General features: G+C 37.8%; 4 protein-coding genes across 5 annotated transcripts in view; 1 reads left to right on the plus strand and 3 right to left on the minus strand.

The window, feature by feature from the left end:
* Positions 1-2,936, minus strand: part of wbp2 (WW domain binding protein 2) — a 6,890-nt gene extending 3,954 nt beyond the window's left edge. The window contains exons 1-3 of one of the 2 annotated variants that reach the window (XR_003438426.2): positions 2,749-2,936; positions 1,037-1,145; positions 308-443 (exon numbers count right to left, since the gene is read on the minus strand). Coding sequence is in view for 1 of the 2 variants with exons in the window: in XM_027132727.2 (XP_026988528.1) it covers positions 308-443; positions 1,037-1,145; positions 2,749-2,807 (304 nt within the window). In the remaining variant the exon portion in view is untranslated. The remainder of the gene's footprint in view (positions 1-307; positions 444-1,036; positions 1,146-2,748) is intronic. The other variant, XM_027132727.2, reaches the window with a different exon arrangement.
* A 502-nt stretch (positions 2,937-3,438) lies between these two features.
* On the plus strand, positions 3,439-6,281 carry LOC113634045 (BRCA2 and CDKN1A interacting protein). The gene is made up of 7 exons (XM_027132725.2): positions 3,439-3,754; positions 3,915-3,989; positions 4,113-4,193; positions 4,604-4,690; positions 4,785-4,972; positions 5,672-5,837; positions 5,929-6,281. Exons 1-7 carry the CDS (start codon positions 3,626-3,628, stop codon positions 6,097-6,099), a joined length of 897 nt encoding a protein of 298 aa, XP_026988526.2. The 5' UTR covers positions 3,439-3,625; the 3' UTR covers positions 6,100-6,281.
* Positions 6,282-16,100, minus strand: dhx32a (DEAH (Asp-Glu-Ala-His) box polypeptide 32a). The gene is made up of 11 exons (XM_027132722.2): positions 15,416-16,100; positions 12,673-12,866; positions 12,072-12,444; positions 11,176-11,409; positions 10,423-10,516; positions 10,096-10,245; positions 9,204-9,395; positions 8,720-8,860; positions 8,018-8,208; positions 7,377-7,567; positions 6,282-6,953 (listed from the first exon to the last, which is right to left on the minus strand). Exons 1-11 carry the CDS (start codon positions 15,695-15,697, stop codon positions 6,764-6,766), a joined length of 2,232 nt encoding a protein of 743 aa, XP_026988523.1. The 5' UTR covers positions 15,698-16,100; the 3' UTR covers positions 6,282-6,763.
* A 2,558-nt stretch (positions 16,101-18,658) lies between these two features.
* Positions 18,659-22,808, minus strand: part of LOC113634087 (disintegrin and metalloproteinase domain-containing protein 12) — a 95,013-nt gene continuing 90,863 nt past the window's right edge. Inside the window, exons 22-23 of the mRNA XM_027132809.2 lie at positions 21,840-21,976; positions 18,659-21,057 (exon numbers count right to left, since the gene is read on the minus strand). Of these exons, the coding sequence (XP_026988610.2) occupies positions 20,985-21,057; positions 21,840-21,976 (210 nt within the window). The 3' untranslated portion in view covers positions 18,659-20,984. The remainder of the gene's footprint in view (positions 21,058-21,839; positions 21,977-22,808) is intronic.

Genomic DNA, 22,808 nt, shown 5'->3' on the forward strand with positions numbered 1-22,808 from the left:
GAATAAATAGACACAGCTCTCTGTACCCACCTCCATATGTCAATGGATCACCAGCTTCCTGATATACAGACAGCAGTAAGTGAGGCTGGGAAAACTCACGTGTTTGTGTGTGTGTGTGTGTGTGTGTGTGTGTGTAGCAGGGTTGCCAAACCCTCAGAACTTTACACAGGGATTTTAAGGTTTCCTGGAGAAATTCTAAAACACCTTGCAACAACGAACACCTCTAGTGTATAAATCTTATAAGACAGGCATTTATGACATTCTACATGCTGATTTTGCTCATTCAGAAACAGACTTAAGTTGGTACCTTCCGGTTCCGCACTGACGGTGCCCTTGATGTAGTTAGCTCCGAGCACAGGTTGTTTCACGTCACAGCCCTTCATCAGGTAGAATGGCATCATAAATGACTGCAAAGCATCTTTCCCCTTTGTTACAAAGATCACCTGATTAAAAAAAGAAAGATACAAAACAAACAGAAAAATCCTTGTAATGACAATAAATACAAGTAGAAAACAACTGCTGCATCATGTTTGTTTTGTTTTTTCCAGGCAATAATAAGAAGTTCCTCTGTGCTTCAATTTAAAACAAAAAATAAGAATGCAGAGTAATAACAAGTCTATGTTATTAACTATTTTGTCAGGGACCTTTAATCTAACTCCCTAATCGAATTTCAGTGCCAGAATTAGGATTGTTGCAGAGTCAGAATTAAGATTTAAACTCTGATCTACACCCTTCTGAATTGTGCTTCCAATAAGAATAGCCAACACTCTTTAAATATGTAAGTAGTTGACTGGATGGGGTTTATATGAGCCTTTGACAGGGTTGAGACAAACTCACAACAAGATGGAGAAAAACACCATGTAAACCATGAAATTTCATGCCCTGTTTTTCACATCAAATACAAAAGTGCAACTTTTTAGATTTGTGAGTGATCTCCTACACCTACTGGTAAAATAGTTTGCTTATGTTCATGTACTGCATCTAAAACTTAAGTGTTGATCAGAAAAGTCAGCTCTAAAGGATTTATCATACGTACCCTGTATGGTGTGAGAAAGACACTCCCTTTCCTGCTCCTCCTAAACAGGTCAGGCAAGCTGTCTGCATCGCTGAACGCCAGCTCGACGTTCTTATAGGACATCAAAACACTAAAGAGACAAGAAATTAGAACAGATGTGCTTTTTTGAGTGCTCTCCTAAAGGTAGTGTTTTCCTAATGGAACTCTGGTTTAGATACCAAGCACTGCATCAGTGTAATACCTGATACCAAAACAATACTGTAGAAAAAACACTCCTCATCACTTGACATTCAATACTACTTATAAATTATTACTGTTTAGCATTTCTATTTTTTCTATCTGTTGATTGGTTCTTGAAGCATGTTCTCCCACATATTACTGAATAACTGGATATTTAATACTGCTTTTAGATTTAGATGTGTAAATTTATCGCATTTTTAAACCACGTTTCTATAAACAGCATCTGTTCAAATTCTTAAGTGACATTGTACATATTGGTGGATTTTAAATTCTAAATTCTCTTTAGCACACTAGTGTGTTTCAGTGTCCAGTTTCATTTAAAGGTGACTTTTCAGACAGGGTTTACATCCACTGCTGGGGCCATGAAGCAGTTTTGTGAATCTGACTCATCTATAAACATGATACAGTTTCAAATACTGGGAACTTGTGGCATATTTAGATAAATTAAAGTGTTCCAGCAGGGATAGATTACTGAACAAGCCTACTGGATATGCCCTCATTGTGTCTGGCCACTAGGGCACTCTATGAATAAATAGGCCATTACTCAACACTGTCACACACACAAACTTACACAATAGATACAACAAAAGCCAATGAATGGAAAAGTCCAAGAATCTGAAATACATCCAGAAATTTAGAAAATCAGGATTTTAACTGGAGTTTTATAAGCTAAAAAACACTGATAAAGACACAGTCATACTGAGTGTGCTGATTGCTTAAAAAACTTCCATTTTTACAAATAGGTTTGATAAAAAATAATAATAAAAAAAACACACAGTACTAAAATAGGTCAAGACTCATTGTTGGTCACTGAGACAGAGCTTGTTAAAAGAAGATGGACTTCAGTGCTGGTGCAGGCAAGGGGTCCATGCACTGCTCCATGTGTAGCAGGTGAGGAGTTTAAATGCCTATGCACTGGTTTAAGAGTAGAAGGGTGGGGTGTTCAGGGGTCCATGCACTGCTCCATAAGTAGCAGGCAGGGAAGATAGATTATCTTCTTCTAATAAAGAAGATAACCCATAGATCCATGCTGCTCTACCATTAGGTGACGAAGTCATGTGAAATATTGACGCTGTCCATGGTGCTTAAAGGGGTGACGAGGCTTTATGGACCGCGTGACCAAGTGAGAAAAGACCTGAACTTTACCCAGTATTCACCTGTAATAGCTGTGTATTCACATTAATCTGTTCAATTAACGGGTTTTTTGGACCTTGGCCCTATTACAGACCAACATCTGTGTGCTTGTTGCACTATTAGATTTAATAAGAGATCATCTTATACGGCCTCCACGACTATATCAATGTTACACACACACACACACACACACACACACACACACACACACACACACACACACACACACAAAACACAATTTAGTCCGTTTGATAAGATAGTTTCCATGGAAACCGTTCGAGATATCTAGTTACGTTAAACAAACGTTTGCGTTGCTTATTTTCCCCCTTTCCAGATGCCCAACACTGCGTATTATTTACCTCTCACTGTTGTTGATGATCACTCCTCCTGCCTCCGAATGATTCTGGTTTAAAGCCATTTTATTTCCGCTGTTCTCTCTTGTGTTGGTCCTTCAAACACAATGCGAAACTCGCACAAATAATCCGGAGTTGGAAATGTTTTGTAACGGTGCGCATGTACTTCCGGATTACGTAAAGCGTCGTCATGGTGACGTCAGGAAGAACACGGAAATGGCCCGAAACTTCTCCCATAGTCTCTAAAGTTTTTTTAGTTTGTTTGTTAAAATGAACATATAAATATACTGTTTTTCTTTCTTTACTGTTAATACAAAATCTGAAATATACGTAAATTTATTTCAACAATTGGAAAAAAACGACTTCTTGGGAAATAATTTTCCCACGAACTCCTAAGTTCTGAGATTCTTTAAATGATATTATTATAAAAATACACACACTTAAAGCTTTATATGTTCTATGTATATCTAGTGTTATCTTTTTCAGGACTATTAAATGTAGGTCTATTAAATGTACTATTGCATGCGTTTGCATGGGTATTTTAATATTGTTTAAATATATTTTTTATATGTTCTTTATTTCAATTCTTTAAATCATATATGTTCTTAAATGTTAGGTAAGAACGTGTATGTGCACGGTTGCCTTTATTTTGTATTTTACTTTCGTCACCCCTCTTCCTCCCCAAAATGGTTTCTTCCATTTCCACACGCAGTTGAAGAAACGTCCGCCATTTTGGCTCCACTCAGCGGTCACGTGCAATAGAAAATACTTAAGACATAGAGCCGGAATGGTAGCTAATGAATGACAGTTTACTTTGAACATAAAATCAACGTGTGTTAACTTCACCCAGTCTTCCAGCTTGTGTTGTAGCTTGTCTTCCAGCATGGCATCATCTGCGAAAAGAAGAGCGATTGGAAGCGGAGAAAATCCTGCAGACCACGACGACAGCTCGGATGAAGGATTAGAGGATTCCGGAGAGGAGAGTGAAAATTCAGAAGAAGAATTAAACGAGGTAAAAGTTATCAACAATGTCCATAATTGGTCAGTTTAATATTGACACGCTGCTGCTTTGCTAGCTAACGTCAACAATGCTAATATACAACCGGGTTAGTGTTTTTGTTGTTTAAATAATGAGTATTTTATAACATTTGTGAAAACGTTTCTGTCTTTAGGAAGTTGTGGTGGATTTTGAAGCCCACACGATATCTGACCACGATTTTAATGGCATTAAGAAACTACTGCAGCAGGTAAATCTACATTAGAAACACCTATTTACTTTATTTAAATGTATAGTAAATACACACATATATGTAGTGTGTGTGTGCAAAATTGACAATTTGTCGATAGCTAATAACATTTTATTTCTCCAGCTTTTCCTGAAGGCGCACGTGAACACCTCGGAGCTCACTGACGTCATCATCCAGCAAAACCACATCGGCAGCGTCATCAGGGTGAGACATTAATCCATATTTTGTATGAATTTATTTTAAAAAATTGCTTATTGAACTTTTGTGTTAATAGAAGTAGTTGTGTGCTTGCTATCTATCTATCTATCTATCTATTTATCTCTATCTATCATCTATCTCTCTCGCTATCTATCTAGGATGTATGGCTATTGTTTAAACACAATTTGTAGACTTGCACTTCGTTGTACTTTGTGAAGGATGTTTTCTGTCGATTGAAACTGAAAATGTAATCAAGTGTTAGTTTCTGACTGCTGAAAAATTGTGATAATTCAAGTGTTTTCAGTAATAAGAGTGAGGAAAAACAGTGGTTTAGGGTTTTATTCACTGTGAGGTGGCCCTAATATGAAATGAACGTTTTATTTGTGAGTTCATGCCGCGTTTGTTTTTGTTTGCAGCAAGCTGAGGTGCCTGATGACAGTGATAACGAGGATCCAGACGAAGTCTTTGGGTTTAACAGTATTATAAATCTGACTGAGAGAAAGGTAGAATACCAGCACGTGAAGTACAAAAAGTCTTCACTTTCTCTTAACAATCTGGAGTATTTCTTATTCATAATACATGTTTTGTGTTGAACAGGGTATGGAGTGTGTGGAGCAGATTAAGGAGCTGGTTTTGGGGCAGTGTGAGAAGGTGTGCTCAGCTGCTGTTCAGGAGCAGTTTCAGCAGGTTATAGAAGACATGTCTAAGAATGTTGGACTGCTGCTCAGTGAGCGATTTATCAACGTCCCCCCACAGATTGCCCTACCCCTTTACACACAACTGCTGTGAGTATTCAGAGCATTCATGTGGCCACATCTACATGCTGCTTATTTTCTTAAGGAAGTGGAATCCAATACATTATTTGAAGCTAATCTTTTGGTTAGAAAATTGTGATTAAAATGTACACAGGTCTAGAAACCCTTTTGAAAAACTGCAAATGGCACCTTGAACTTGAAGCGACTAAAATTTATGCTTTTGATCAGCTTCATATAATATTAATGGATTGTTTGGGGGAAGAAAATAACATCTGATTTAAATTTATTTTAAATGCTCTACGATGTTTTGATTCTTTTATTTGATGTAAATGTGTTGCCAGATAAATGTGGATAAATGTCCATATTAAAAATCAATACCAATATATTTATTTTGTGCCCAACATACTTTTCTTTTTCCAAATATATATATAAATTCCCAGTATTATTGTTGTTAGCCTTGTCATTCTAGTGTAAAATGTCATGGCTGATCATCTACATTTGAGCTAAATGTATGTGTGTGTGTGTGTATATGTATGTATGTATGTATATATATATATGTGTATGTGTGTGTGTGTGTGTGTGTGTATATATACACACGTGTGTATATATATATATATAATCACACATACATACATACACACACATTTCCCTCAAAAGCACAATTGAACTGTATATGATGTAGATAATCTATAAAAAGGGATTGTATATGTTTGGTAACTGTTTGGACAGTGAGGAGATGTCTGATGCACAGAGGACCAATAAACCCAGTGGGAAATGTCACTACTGTCTGTTGATTAGCAAAACATGCCAGGAGGCCAAGAAGAGCATCCCGGCACGAGGACCTGCCAAAGACATGCCCATGTTCGTCAATGCAGAGGAGGAGTTCTTTTACGAGGTACAGAAGGATAACATCCAGTCACATTTTCCAATGCAGACAGCTTATATTCACCTTGCGACTCTAATGGCTTGTTGTCTGTCAATCACAGCAAGCCGTGGTGAAGTTTCACTATTCGGTCCAGGAGGAAGCTGATTCATGTCACTCAGGACGATGGTCATTCGACGACGTACCTATGAAACCCTTCCGGACAGTGTGTCTGATTCCCATGGAGAGAATGCCTGTAATTATGGACAAGCTAAGGGACTATCTCACAATCTGAACACAACACGCCACACTTCCTCTTCAGCCTTACGTGTCCCAGTCTGTCATCCCCATATAACACACCCTTGTTAAAGACAGTGAGGGACAGGCTCGGCACCTGCAAGCGAGCTCGGTGCTGAGAAAAACCATCAGGACCTCACAGTCTGCTGAATGTTTTCAATTAAACACATTTTACCAAGATTACTGAGTTAGTTGGAATTTATTGTTGACTATTTGCATATTATTACACAACATATGATGTGTGTGTTCTTCAAAGCCTCTATTGGTCTGAAACAAGTTTAGATCATGTATGTAGAGGTGTGCAGACAGAGCAGTAGAAATACATCAGCTAACCATAAAATAACTCTCTGCACCATTCATAACTAAACACTTTGTCTCAGTGAAAGTTTATTGGTCTGAAATCTGTTTATCATTTGAAAGGAACAGAAAATAAATTTCAGAGATGTTTTCTTAATATCTATCCATTTGAAATATTTTATTACATCTTTAAGTTTAATCTTAAAGTTTAATCTTAAAGTTTATCTTTAAGTTTATTACACCATTTAATTCCAGGGTAGTGTTTTTGTTAGGAGTAAAAATGAAAGGATGGAAGACTTAACACAGTGAGGCATATCTGTCCCAGTTCCAAAGTGTTAGACTAGACTAAAGCCTGTGCATTAATATTACTGGATCACACATCTGTCATAAGACTGGGACTCCTCTCCTTTTGTTGTGTCTGTTATAACACAATGAATTTTCTGTCTGCTCTTATTACTTCCTACTACCTTGGTGTCCAAAATATGCTGCAAAAGCTCCTTACACTCACTAGGTGGCAGGTTGGAGAAGAAATACTGCGGTGCTATTTCCGTGAACCTAAACAAACAAAAACAAGCGAGATTGAATCACTTCTTTTGTTCAGTGGCTCATGAGAGAACTCAGAATTATTCTTCTTCTTAAGCATAGATTTTTATAAATTTACATTGTGTATTTTTAGATGTTACTTTAATATCATGGGGAAATGGTTGTATTTGTAATTGCATGTATGCCAGATTTGATGCTCAGGAGTCTTTTCAGTAAAGAACTTTTGATTCAGACCTTTCTAGCATTTCAGTGTATGCACTAAGGCTTATTATAAGAGTACAATGTAGTGAATACAACATATTTTTGCTTTGCTGAAGCACATTTATTTTGATTGGTGAGTAAACCTGAGCAAATGATCTAACCGGTTTAAGTCACTGGCAAGACCCCAAAATGACATTTCAACAGGAAAAGGAAAATAATTATTTATGGACTTACACCATGGGTGAGATTTGTGTGATGGTACGGATACAGTTTCCACTGTTGAGTGTGAACTCGTGAAACAGCACCCACTCAGGCAGGCCAAGTTTGTGCGCTTTGGCCCCATAAGCTGAAAGACGGTGAAGCTGAGCTACATGCTTATTGGTCAGCATGTAATAGTTTCCAGAGCCGTCCACATCACGAGCAACCTGACCAACACACATGAAACAGTGCAGCAGAAATGTGAGACTAATTAATTCTTGATATTGAATCTTTAAAGCAATTTATCACTATTGTGCAGTAAAGGCATATTTCATGTCACTTCAATTCACTTATTTGTATAGCACTTTTATCACTTAACATTGTCTCAAAGCTGCATTATAGAAGTATAGAAGGAGAATAAATATAAAAAAAAATACAATTAAATTCATATTAGCATCTATTCCTAATGAATGAGGCTATGGTGATGGTGGCAAGGAAAAACTCCCTAAGAACCACATCGTCATTTGGGTGATACTAAAAGTAAATAATGTTATTGAAAACGATGTCCTTTCTACAATGTTTTATTCAATATGACCTTAAATCTTGGTTTAATAAACTGGCATGATGAGCATGTTTAAATCGATTTGCTCCCAATTTCTCTGGAAGAACAAATCTACCTGCATGAAGAACCCAGCCAGCAGCGCTCGCTTGACGTTGAATGTGTTGGTTTTGGTGCCGAAGGCTGGTGCGGAGATCGGGAGCTCGAGTCTCTTCAGAATGTCAGTGAGCTCGGCCCTTATGGCGTCTGCAGTCTGTAGAGCCGCGCAGCAAAGAAAGTAATCCTGACACCGCTTCTCCTGTGTGAAATCTGGTACAGCAAAACATAGTAATCATGTATATGACTGGGATGCGGTAGCTCATTTGTTAAGGTGTTCAACTACTGATCGGAAGGTCTTTGGTTCGAATCCCACGTCCACCAATTTGCCACTGCAAGGCCCTTAACCCTCAATTGCTCAGGTGTATAAACTGAAATAAAAAAAATGTAATTCACTCTGGATAAGAGTGTCTTGTAAATAACTGTAGTCTTTACTGCGAGTTTAAAAAAAAGGCTTCAAATCTGTATTAAGAAAGCAATTAGATCATATCTACAGTTTACGTATCTTTTGATCCAGCTGTTACAGAACATGATGGAACCAACTGTTAGATGTTTTCCACACACATATGCACAACTAAGAGCAGATGAGTGTGGACAAACCCACCTACCAGCAACTGTGCCTCTTGTTCAAGCTGTATTTGAAATTATTGAACGGATTCATCAATTGCTGAATCCATTACTTCAAGCATTAAAAGAGGATTTGGACACGAGTAAGTCCACTCACATGGCTCTCTCTGACTGGATTTATAAGTGTTGTAGATGTTGATCAGAGTGAAGTGGTCTCCCTCTGGATGATACAACTTCATGTGACACAGCATCGCTTCTGTTTCCATGCCAACAGGAGGCTCTAGGAAGCAGCTTGGAGCTGGAGGAAAGAAAATGGACAATGGGGTGCGCTAGGTATTTTATCAGTATTAAAATAAAACTGAAATAAATATCTTACGTTGCACTTTATACACATTACTCTGTATAATAAAAATATGAACAGCATTACATCATGAACAGGTTTATACTAAACGCTACAACAGAGCTCCCAAACAACGTCCCGAATCTGCCTGAACCTGGACCAGGTCCAACTGGCAGTGGTTTTTAGACTAATCTTCTCATTCTAATCCCCAGAAAGACCTTAAAAGCGTACTGAGAAATGCAGCTAGGAGTACTAGACTTACTACTTATCATTTCTGATCATGAAGTTTTATTTTCTGTACCTGCTAACATGGCTGCAATGGTTAGCACCTCACTGGTACAATCAAACTCGCATGACGCTAACAGAGCTTTAGCCATCTGAGGGTCTAAAGGCAACTCGGACATTATGATCCCGATCTCAGAAAGGTTTCCATCATCATCCAAAGCTGCTAGATAATCCAGCTCTTCTAATGCTTGCATCAAACATTCAGGATCTTAAAGAAACAGCAGGAGAAAATGTTCAATTTATGATAGATTGCATCACAAAGTTCACAAAGCAAAAATTTGATATTTGACGATAAGACTGAATCTTTTATAATAATGATAAGATGTAATTAGATTAAAAATAGCCTTTTATCTGCATAATAGTGTTTAGTGCATATTATCACAACTAATAATGATATACATTTTTTCTACAGAATCCATGTTTATGTGAATAAAGGGTTTGTCAATGTGAATTAACCTTGTATAAAAGTCAGAATTTGGGCTTTAATAAACAAATACGATCAGTTCTTTATGCATGTTCCTTAAAACATTGTAAATCCCATGTCCTTCTGCTTGAACCCTCTCTTCCTATTCATTGTGTTCACCAGTGATAGTGAGCTAAGCACTTCAGCCGAGCTCAAGCTACAGAACAATGAACTGATTAGCGCTGTCACAACTGTGAGCACGCATCGCTAAACACCAGCACCGTGACACAGAGCTTAAAAAAACTAAACACACACAAAACACATACTCTGCTTTGTATGACAGCTTTGTGAACTGTTCCTCTCTGGTAAAAATGTTCTCTTATGTTCTCATGTGTTCATTTTATTTTCAAATATTTCTCAAAATCGCTCCTGGCTCAAACTGCTTTCTTAATGAATGTAATATTAAACACAGGTGGTTTAGACTCTTGCAGCCTTCATGTCTGACCCGGCCTGCTGATGAAGTCGCAGCGCCCAATTCCAGCCAGCTCCATCCTCTTGAGGAAGAGCACAGCCGAGGTGATGTTTGCTTCTAGGATCCGAGCAGGAGTCTCAGCACAGAGCTCTGTCTCCTCAGGGTACAGGCGGAAACACTTCCCTGTTCATGCATAAATAATTACATAATCTTAATAGACAGAAATCACTAACCGGTATCAAGTAGGATTTAGGATCATTCAAAATGTAGGCAAATTGATACTTAAATAAGGATCTTGTATTGTTTTTGTAAGTACTGCTGTGTGGTGTCACTGGTTTAGCTGAAAAACTGCCTGCTCACCTGCTGATCCAGCCAGCTGTTTACGGATCTCTGCTTGACATCGACTGATGGGTCTGATCACCTCAGAGCTGGCTCGCAACCGTGGGTTATACACCTGCAAAATACCCAAGTGAAATTAAATTCATTCATTTTCTACCGCTTATCCGAACTTCTCGGGTCACGGGGAGCCTGTGCCTATCTCAGGCGTCATCGGGCATCAAGGTAGGATACACCCTGGGCGGAGTGCCAACCCATCGCAGGGCACACACTCTCATTCACTCACACACACTACGGACAATTTACCAGAGGTGCCAATCAACCTACTATGTATGTCTTTGGAGGAAATCCCCGAGGTACGGGGAGAACATGCAAACTCCACACACACAAGGCGGAGGTGGGAATCGAACCCCCAACCCTGGAGGTGTGAGGCGAACGTGCTAACCACTATGCCACCGCGCCCCCGTGACATTAAATGATGGAGTTAAAACATTAGCAAACAGGCAGATGTAGTGCATCACATTTAGATTTTCAGCAGTACTTTAATATTTATTCATGAGGCAAATGTCAGGCTGTCATTAAAGCTAAAGAAGGAGATTTTTAATTTGATTGCCATGACTAGCCATTTTTACCAGTAACATTTTCTGATTATAAAGCTAGTGCTGACAAAAAAAAAATTAATCATATTAAAATGACAATCTAAATTTTTCCCAGTGCAATTTTATAATAAATACAACACAGTAAGCCAGGCATTCTCTTCAGACTTTCATGACTTACAAATCTCTTCTCGACTCCAGCGTCAATCACAAAACTGACCGTGTCCACCGACCAAAACATGTCTTCAGATTGACTGCAGGACAGAAAGACCCTCCTGCCTCTCTTTTGGTGCTGTGTGATTGGAGGACAGATCCCAGCATGGCCTGGGCATACTGCCACTGGCACCAGCTCTTCAAGATTACCACTCAACCTGGATGCTTCTTTAGCCAGAAGACTACAGGCACAACCTACATCCTAAAAACAAACACACACACAGTCTGATATCAGTCCAACTAATATTCACTTATATTTAATTAACCATAAATTCTTTATTAATGAACAGCAGATAAATCACAAGCCACCGAGAGCTGGACAGTTAATCATAATTGTATCAGTATTTAGGCTTCCTTAGTCGTGTGAAACTGTGAAGTAACTAGAGTCTGGCTAAAACACAAAAGTTTCCCACTTATATGTCTAAACTGTGTTTTTTGGTTATACATGAATTTGGTTGATGTATTTGAGTTACTAGTTATTCTGCATCTAACGGTTTGCATTTAAAACCAATGTGAGTAAAAAAAAAAAAACACCCGTCATATACTTTCTATGTTAATATACAATTGTAATGTACATTAATTACAAAATCAATATGATAAAGGGAAATAAATCTGATATTAGCTGAAAATCACAATACTGATTAAAATAATTCTGCTCTTTGGTCCAGACAATATTATGCATCCCTAGAGTGCACATAATACAATAAAAAAAAAGATTGGAGTTAATGTGGTCTATTATCTGGCCTGCCTGTCATCCTTAAATCCTAGTTAACGTACTAATTTAGGAAAATGATCTTATTTGCTGCCAATCAGCAATCTTTTCCTTTGTCAATCATAAATACAAGAGATGATCAGCAGCAGGACCTGCTCTGAAGCGAGGAACACGGCGATGTCCCCGGGCTTTTTAGTCCGGTGCACCTCCAGGATAAGTCTCAGAGCTGCGCAGAAGCTGTCTGTGCTTTCTCGGCTGCTGTGAAGAACTTGAGGTGAGCTTGATGCCTCGACGTGCAGGTAAGCTGCACCGCTAAAGTGTGTGAGGAGAGTGTGAGAAGCAGGCATGACAGATAACAGCACCACCCGAAGCTCTGCACGCTGCAGAAGCACTTCCCGAAGCAGACCCATAAGGAGGTCTGTGCTCACGGTGCGCTCATGAGCCTGATCAATCACAACCACTCCATAGTGCTCCAATAACGGGTCGGACATCAGCTCCCTCAGCAGCACGTCATCAGTACAGTACCTACAGAGGACATGAGCATGTTAATAATCTAAAATTGGGTTCAGAGTAGTTTGAATTAGAATTCCACGCTTGTAACATTATTAAAAAGTTTGCATGTACTGATACAGATCATGATAGTTATTTAACCAAAATATAAAATGTACGAACAGAAACTTATTCCCCAATGATTTTCACCGTCATTCAGTAGTCATTCTTGTCAATATGTAAGAAAAAAAAATCATGTTTTACCTGAGAATAGTGTCAGTGGAGCAGCAGTTCTCCAGTGGAATGCTGTAGCCCACTTCATGGCCAATATTGACATCCATCTCATCAGCTACATGCAGGGCCAAATCGACAGCCTGCTGTCTCTGGATCTGACTACACACCACAACACCATGTTGGTACTGTGCTGACAGACAGAACTCTGCACACCATTGTGGAACCTATCCACCAAACACACACTTGTTCAGTCGGATACACCTTAAGGCCATAGGCTTGTTTACATGATATCAGACCAAAAACAACTTCTTTATAAGAGGCTGTTATGCATCAGGACTAAAATCAAGCCAGGGGATCAGACAGGTGTTCTGATATCAGGTATGAGTCCAATATTGTTATACCTGATACCATGTAATACTATGTGATGTAAGCATAGTGTGCAGTATGTCACCACGCTAATAAACAGTCACAAAAATGACAGGACATATTACATGCTTAATGATCAAAGCAATGCAAACTGTGCTTTGTGCAAAATTCTAATGAGGAAAAGGTACAGAATCTTTCTACAATGCTAGGAACCTCATAAAAACACAAAGAATTACGACATTTAAAAAGAAACCTCAGACCACAGATCAGTATCGGAATGTCTGGTCATTAAAAATGAGACAAAACTGCCAAGAAAAGATGTTAAAAGGTGTTTACAATCATTGTGTGCTGAAAAATAGTGTGTAGTATAACGTTTGCGAGAGCACTTCAGTTGTGTGAGCACTGGGACATGTGTGCTTACAATGGTCAAGGTACAAATTCACCAAAACTCCATTCATTTTACATGGTGATAGTGGATATCCATCCTAGTTAAAACAGTTATCCTGCATTGGAAATCCATACAATAATCTGATGATTAAGGACTCTTGGGTCAAAAGTCAGCATTGCATGAGGAGTAAGGTTTCATAGTTGGTGGGACTCAGATGACATTCTGGAGTAGATGTACTTTGACTGTATGGATTTCCTGATTTACTGTACATTTTGCTTCAGGTTCACTCCAGGTGCCAGGTCATGAGACACAATGTGAAAACCTAAACTGAGGAAAGTTTCTCTATTATGTCAGAAGTCTGAAACAAAATAAAGAAGACAATCCAAATATTCAGCTATGGACACAGCAGTCAATATATTTTTTTTTTCAATATATATTTTTCACTATGTTATGTTGTTTGGGTTTGAATTAAACCCAATTCAATGCAAGTAATCCATCAAACAGACAAATAACTTAATCATAAATATAAGAATACAGAATCCCAGCTTATGCTTTATAGCTAAGTTTATGAACCACCAATCTATAAATCCCAGAATATAACACACAACCAAAGCATCCTACAAAACCATGGATTAACATAAGATCAGGAACTCCATGGTTCCTTAATAAACGGCAATTTCTATAATATTACAGACATTATGAAGTTATTAACCACTAAATAGCATTAAACTGTTGGTTATTTTTTTATAAATCTAGTGCTGTTACTACACAATGCATGAAATGCATCAACACTGGTTTGGAGTGCATGTAAAATTCAGGAATCAAATCTGAGGCTAACTTTATTTTGTTTGCTCTGCATGTTTTCAAAAGTAAATCCTTAAGAAGCCTCAGCTGATGGCCAGAACCAGAATCTGGCATTTTCAGCTGGAATGTGCTTATTTGTGAAAATCAGATCTATCTTGAGCTCAGGCTGACCCACATCTTCAGGTCAAAGAGTGTGTTTGAAATAGTAAATATCAGTGCAGTGTATAGTTTATATATTTAGTGGCCCATTATTAGCTCGCCTCTTGTTAACAATGCACACGCAAGGAACATACGAAGCCTTCGTCATGCTCTGTGATCAGTCAGACACTTACTAACATGGGACAAACAAGGCTTTATTGAGCGGAAATTTGATTGAGTCTTTCATGTCCCAGTTCTTTCGATACTCTGACCACAACGATGATATCCATGTAACAGCCCTTTCAAACACAAATCCCATCTCTGCAAAGTCTATTACTGTTTGAAAATTCATCCAGACTTAATGAGTCCTGTCTAGCTCATGGAGATTTTAACCAATGTAGCAAAATCAGCTGAGTACTATAGACCTTAGACCTACTAGATCTGTAGAGTGAACAAAACATATAATTATCATGATACAACAATTCACATTGCTTCAAAGATAAAATCAGATATTCTGAAAACACAACCCTGTCCTACACAACTATCCATCCTCGATGTTCAGTTCAGCCTCCACACCAATCAGTGGGCACAGACTCACCAAATTAGACAGCTGAAAGCTGCACCGAACATTTTTCTAATCTTCATCTATCAAGTATGGTGGTCCCACCATACCAGTCTGGTGATTATAATTATTAAGAAGTTTCAGCCTCAGAATCTCAGCTCACTTTGCTTTTTTTTTTTTTTTTTTTTTTACACTATTGTGTGTAAATTGTAGATATTAGCTGTGTGTGATAATCTAATCACTAACAATCTCTCCACATCACTGAGATCACATTTCCTCCCTATTGTGATGATTAATGTAAACATTAACTGAAGGTCTTGACCTGTATCTGTATTATTGTATGCATTTGTCTGCTGCCACGTGATTGGCTGCATGAAGGTAAGCGCATTGACCAAGTGCTCTTGCACCTTGCGGCTTCTCCACCAATTTGCTCAAACATGTTGTAAGTAAGAGCAATGCACCAGTATAAAAAAGTCAGACTAGGCACGTAAAGTATCGTTGAAAAGCCATCGTACCTGTGTACTTTTACCAGTTTTTGTTGTACCCGAGATGATGACGAGCTGATTAGTTTCTAAAACGGTCATAAACTCCTGTCTCGATTCCCAGATAGGGAGCTGCTGTCTCTCCTTCAGGAGTTTATAATACCGGGAGGAGTAGGGAAGGCCATCAAACTGGTTCAGCTCCAGATCATCTCCAAAACCGAAATCCTCTTCAATCTCTTCCAAATCCTTCAGAGAACTCGTTTCATTCATTTCCGCACTTTCTCTGACGAGAGCGCGGCTATTGCTCTGCGCCATGGCGCAAACAAGTGCGTCTGGAGAAACTTACTGTGCCAAAGTAGCGGCGTCTGTTTGGGTGTCCAAAATTAAGCTTGCAAAAACCATTTTCCTGCCGCGAAACAGTCTGAACGCGTCGTATTCTTGGATACTTTTTTGTTGGACTGTTGTAATGGATAAGCGATCAGACTGTTGTTCTCATAACTACTGAGCGCGCTGCTCTCCTCCTACTCACGTGGTGCGTTGTGTTTTCCACTACACAAATTTAGTTAGCCCGTGTGTGTGCGCGTTCTTCATGTAATCACTAATCCTTTTTATTGTGCAAACCAACAATGGTTCAACTATAATGGTTACAAACCTTTTTTTTTGTTGGAAAAATAGTGACATAACATACTTCATATGGCATCATATACATGGGTGTGATCAGCATCAGGCAGTAAGCTGACTGACCCCAAAAGTCTTGAGGAAGGAGAAATGATATAAGCTTTATCTAGTTTTATTCATAAGATTATAAAAACAATAATGCGTATATACATGTACCAGTGAAATAATCTAAACACAGACATAATGTTTACATATGTTATAGAGTGTGATCATTTTCAAGATGATTGATAAACACTGTGTTATTATCGGACAGTAAAGTGATTTATTTATTTATTTATTTTTAAATCCTGTTATTTTGATACTTCAGTAAATAAATTATATCACATATCCTTAACTTTAACAAATCTTAATTAGTTACTTAATAGTAAATTAATAATATTAAATTAGTTCAAACTGAAAACATTTTTAGAAAACACTGGTTATGAATTCAGATATAAAATTACAATTAGATATTTTTAAGTATTTAGTCTCACAGACACAGGATGAGATCATGACCAGTCTACCATATTCAATAAAATTTATTTATTTATTTATTAAGAAGAAGAAGATGAAGAAGAAGAAAAAGTCATAGAAGAAGCAAATACAACAAAATAAATATATCCTGCTTGTCCTACACACATAGTTGGATGCTTCATTTTCCATATTTTAAGAACAAATAAAGATGCAAGACAGGAACTCAAAATACAAGATTCAATTGAGTGAAACTAAGAATAAATTTGGACAGAAAAAAAACACTGTTTATGTTAGTCGCTGATCATGTGGAGAAGCTTGGACAGTGTTGTTCTCTCTCCGATGTCAGTGTTTGCCTGAGGTTCACTTCACTTATAGTGGCAGCCATAAGGGGTTAAGTGAAACTTTTCCCATCTCTTCCATTTCCAAAGACCCCATTATTATCATAGCACAGATTACATTTTGAAAAAGCAAAATTTTCATTCATTCATTCATTTTCTACCGCTTATCCGAACTTCTCGGGTCACGGGGAGCCTGTGTCTATCTCAGGCGTCATCGGGCATCAAGGCAAAGCAAAATTTTATTTAAAATATTTAAATTATGCAGATATCAGTTTAAACCACTGTGCAGCATATGAACAGCATTTCCTGGTTTCATTTTAATTGCAATAAATATTATGTATGCTTTTGTTTTTTGTTTGCTTGTTTTTCAAATATTTGAGTTTCAGATTTAACCATGATACTAATACAAGATAATCTCCATAATTATCAGGAACCTTAAAACAGTCATTAAAGTCAGGGACACCCTTGAACCATGAGATGGATCATAAGAAGCAAATTGATTTATATCAGTAATGCAATAATAATTAGAAATAATCTCAAAGTTTATGTTTTTTTCTCACTGATTTTTGACCCCTCATTATTTTACACACAACTGTAGACGTTTAGAGCAACCTTCAGTGTATACACATAACCTGAATTAGTTATTATTAACACTAATATAATCTACAGTATTAGATTAGATTAGATTAGATTCAACTTTATTGTTATTGTGCAAGGTACATGTACAGAGCCAATGAAATGCAGTTAGCATCTAACCAGAAGTGCATAGATGGCTTATTTACAAGTGGCAGTATAATAAATAAGGGTATGAGGTTATACAGAAGGTGTAGTAATATGTACATATAACTGAATAAGGGTATATATAGTGTTGTTTTTATATAAGTATGATACAGTATGAAGTGGTATGACAGATATAGCTGTACAAAAGGAATGTCATTATGAATATATACTGTACATCTATATTTAAATACACAGTCTAGACAATAAATATGGATGATAATGTGTAGTTCTTAAGTGTAATGACAGTTCTTGGGTGGTGCAAGGATGCATGATTTTAAAGTGGTAGAAGCTATTTTTCAGTCTATTTGTTCTGGCTCTGAGACAATGGTAGCGTCTGCCCGATGGGAGAAGAGTAAACAGTCCGTGGTTGGGGTGAGAGGGATCTTTGATGATGCCCTTCGCCCTTTGCAAACAGCGTTTTTTGATAATGTCCTACAAGGTGGGTAGTTTAATTCCAATGATTTTTTATGGGCAGTATGGGCTTTGCTATACATAATCCTTCAGATTTATCATTAGAAATGTGTTGTCTGGTATAGCAAACGAAATGTACATACAAACACTGACTTAGAGCTGTCTTAGTGTGATACTGTATATGAGGTTAAATAAAGTGTCTTAATTTCCGCTTCTATTAAAATATGTTGTCTTCTGTAGTCCAGTTAAGGTTAAGTGGTAAAATCCTGGTAGGGGAATCTATGTGTACCTGTCCATTAAGAAGGGGAGAAGATGAAGAGCTGATAAATCACATAAATATTTTGCGGACAGGCTTTTTAAACTAATTAATCAGTTTAAAGATTGAACATTACTGGCTCATTCTCTCTAATTCTGATTAAATTCTGAGTAAAGCTGTTTCATTAGGTAGTCCTTCTCAGGGATCCTGCTGTCCATGTGATAGATGTTGATGTGAGTTAGAAAGACAATGGCATGTTTGACAGTACGGATGAGGCGAAATACATATTCGAATGTGAAGCATCGTGAATGTTGTGAATGTCAAACGGCAAATTCAAAAAAGACTCGGTGCAACACAAAATCATTTTCATAGACAACTTTACTTAACACTGGTTCATAATTTGTAATCAAAACACAGATATTTACACTCCCTACATCCCCTCCCTAACATATGACTTATCAAAGATTTGTCGTACAAAACGTTCGTTTTCGCAGTCGCTCAGCAAAAAGAAAGAAAATCAGTATCATATTTTGTCTGTGAAGAAATACCGATACAAGTGAAAGACGGTTACAAAGTGGTAAAAAGTGACTACAGAAAGTACAGACTGCATAACAAGACAAGCAACATGATTAACATACTATAGTGCTCCATGATTACCACTGAAAAAAGAATCTAGACTTGCAAAGATTCTCAGACTGTCTTTAAATCATAAACTGAACTGATGTTTTAGTATATGCCATATAAGCGTATGAGTGAAAATATAGCTAACATATCACATGAAGTAATCCATTTTTATAAGCAAATGTAAAAAAAATAAAAAATAAAAGCTAGTGACTGCCGTGGACACCCATTATTTCTTTAAAACAACATATTTCACCCAAAAGCAAGCCACAGTAACATGATGGTACGTGCTATGTATAAAAAATATAAGGCTCTACATTGTCTAGATTTCAAATAAATGTAGGCTCAGTGAAAACACACACTGTCACAGCTGAAAGAGTTCCCTGCATACACACTCCAGTTTGCTACAGATGTCAAGTGTTTGTATGATCATGTTCTAAAAAATACCCACTAGAAATCGTTTCACTGACTTAGTCGTGGTGTGCAAATGTCTCAATATCACCTCCTTTAACCGTCATCATCCATAACCTATGAAGCAAATCTCTTTATTTTAGAGGAGAGAAAAGAATCCCAGAGCGTTCAGGTAAAGACACAAGAAGATTGCTTGAATAACTGGGATTTTCTAATATATTTTAAAGGTATACACTGGAACATTTCTGTCATAATCTCTGTCTGCTGCCTCTGTAGCATAGTTCTTTTTTATTTCAACACACTGCTGTCTACTGTGAAAAAAATATAATGCTGTATTGAATAATATGTAGAAACTAGAATGTACATTTCCTGAAGAAAATGTGAATGGTGCTTGCACGTGGCAAGTTCCCCTCATCGTGCTGAGTGTTTTGATATATGACACGTCCATGTTGTGCTAACGTTTTGATTTCGCTTATTTTGGGGGCGGGGCTACACGTGATGCCACGTGACTACCCGGTGGGTAGTCTGGAATTCTTTGTCTGGAATAAGGTCCTAAAGGAGCTGGTCGAGTTTGGGGTAAATCGGAGTTATAAACCTCCAAAATTTATAATGGAAATCTATGGGGAAAATAAGCCATTTTGAGCTTCCGTACCGGGAATTCCGGAATTCCGATCGCTTATAAAAGTCATAGCACACATCTCCTCAATGAGCCGGTCGATTTGACATCTCATTCATGGGTCTAAGGACAAAAGCTGCGGGAGAAGTTTCGTGCCGAGTTTTTGTCCGGCACAATAACAAGAATGTTGCTTTGCAAGCACCATTAATTAATAGTGTGTACTGAAAATAAAATAACTCAAAAATGTACTAATAAGAAAATAACTCAAAAATGTACTAATAGCGGTGTAAGGGCATTTGTTGGGGCATCTGTAAAGTACAACAGAATTCAACAAATGCCTTCTATAAGTAAGTTTCTAGTGAAATACCAGAAAACGAGTTGAAAAGATAAGCTGTTATCAAACACACTACAGATGCAGTGGATAGGGATAATACTGAAAAAACACCAGTGTATTATGTATTATGACTCAACAATCAAATTGAATACTGTTTATTGTCTAACTGCCATGAGAGGGAACACGCAGCTGTCTTTACTTCCTCTCTAAGTCTATTATAAACTTACAGACACAAATCGTCCCATTATGGTGGTGTGAGACGAGTCTCTCGATCTTATTTTACGACTATGACGCATTATGTTACGCAGCAACAGAGCAAATCTGTTCCTTTCTAAACTCTGTTCCAGTTTTAGCATGAAAAGCACCAACGTTACAGTCTTCAATTTATTTTCACAGGGTAGATTATTTCTCTTTAAGGCCTCCCTCCATACTGCTGAATCACGCTAGTATTCGGAGTTCTAATCAATATCAGGGCAAAATGCTACAAAAATGTCCCAAACAACGTAGAAATAAATAATTTTGATGAACATAAATAATGTACGATGTGTACCTGAGGGTTGACTCATAGCACCGGAGAAGGAGGGAGGCGTAGCACCGAGGGATCGAACCGTCAAGCCGTCACGAGCGTTACACACTGTTCATGAGGACCAGCAGAGTTTCATAGTGCAAAACAGATTAAACTGCAGTTCTCACAGACTTCTGTCTCAGCTACAGGGCTTCTTCATCCCTGTGAAGAACTGATGCTTTGGCAGTGCAGGGGGCTGCTTAAGAGGCGGTCTGTATGGACAAAGAATGGAAAAGAACATACAATACTACACAGGATCCTGTACCAATTTTATAGGAAGGAAACATTTTTCAACAGCAATACTACGTATATTCACATCATTTAGATCACCATATCGCTCATTGCTCTGTATTCATATGATGGATTTTTCTCATTTTTCTCTATTGTTTTTTCTCATGTACAGCTAGTTCCTTTTAATTGTTCCTTTTAATTTTAACTAATTAAATTTCATTTTACTTCTGAATTCCATTTTTATTATTCCCATTTTAATTCTCTATTCATAAAGTGGACAGTCGTAAAAAGCATTTCCTTGCATGTCACTGCATTCACTGTATATGATTGCGTAGGTGTCTCATACATTTGAATACGTTTGAAATTGAACATTCGTATTCGTATATCATCAGTCATTGTATTGTATTCATGTGCGGCATTTATTTAAAGATATTGTCCATTTATTTCTCCTCTCTTCTGTAGAGCTAATTCAATTCTTTTTTTTTATTATTTGTTTGTTTGTTTGTTTATTTATTTTCATTTAATTTTATTTTCCTTTTAAACTTTTTATTATTATCATCATTTTCAATCCAGTTTTTATTTTATTCCTATTCTATTTTCGTTTCATTTGACTCTATCGTTATAACATGGACAGTTGTAAAAAGCATTTGACTGCATGTGGTACTGAGTATGACTGTGTATGTGACAAATAAAATTTGAATTTGAATCTGAGTTATATACTGTGCAGTATATGTCTACAGAACGGCCTGTGTAGAAAACTGACCTGTTGGTCTGTATGATGGGTGCTGCTGAACCAGGAACTGGAAGATGTGTTGCAAGTGGGCTCCGTCCCAGCTTAGAGCTCCGTCCTAATGGGTCGGCAGGCAAAGGCTTCTGAGGCGGGCTTGGCTTCTCCATCTCCTGAGAAAATCACAAGTGATTCATCATCAGGAGTCATGTTTAAATCTGCCACCAGAGGGAGATGTAACACAATATAATTCAGATTCAATACGAGTCTTCCTTCCTGTGTCCCACTTTCTCTCCACTTTCTGCCAGGGTGATTCGCATGTGTTCCTCATTGACTGACAGGAGATGATGTACAGATAACAGCCTGCTACCTACTACACATCTGTTCTTTATCCAGTCTTTCTTTAAACAATCCATACACCATTTCACAGTCTGATTCCACATTTTTCGAGTGTTTCACACGATTAATACTCATCGTCAATCAGGCTGCGTGTAACTGGGAAAGATGTGGTCGGATGTTGTTTTGTTTCATAGTGATTAGCAGGGCTGGGTCAATGTACAGCACAAATGGGACATTTTACATAACCAAAAACCATCTTAGTGTTAAAGTTTGTGGCTCTTCTATTTATTTTACGCCATTGATACTCAACACCTCAGGAATCCTTTTCTATGCCACTTGGTCCAATCATATCACTCTTGTCTGATTGCCATGCAGCTGTTCATACACCCTGCATTGCCCTGGCCAACATGGGGCTCAGTAACAGATTCCACAGTGTGTTTAAGGAAGAAACAGCTGGAATGAAGAACAGCTAACCACTCAGACTGAGTGCAGTGAGGTGAAAGGGGGCATCTTCTCATGGGGAACTGATAATGAACAATTTCCAGAACTGGGCCTGATGATAGAATCAATCGTTTAACAGACCTCTAGTGCACTGTTAAGGCAAAGGGATGTGATCCATCATGTTGCTGCTGTAGGTAATGAAGTAATAATCTACAGTCAGTTCTT

Source organism: Tachysurus fulvidraco, chromosome 8 (assembly GCF_022655615.1).
Source record: "Tachysurus fulvidraco isolate hzauxx_2018 chromosome 8, HZAU_PFXX_2.0, whole genome shotgun sequence".
In the NCBI taxonomy this organism is placed as follows: Eukaryota; Metazoa; Chordata; class Actinopteri; order Siluriformes; family Bagridae; genus Tachysurus; species Tachysurus fulvidraco.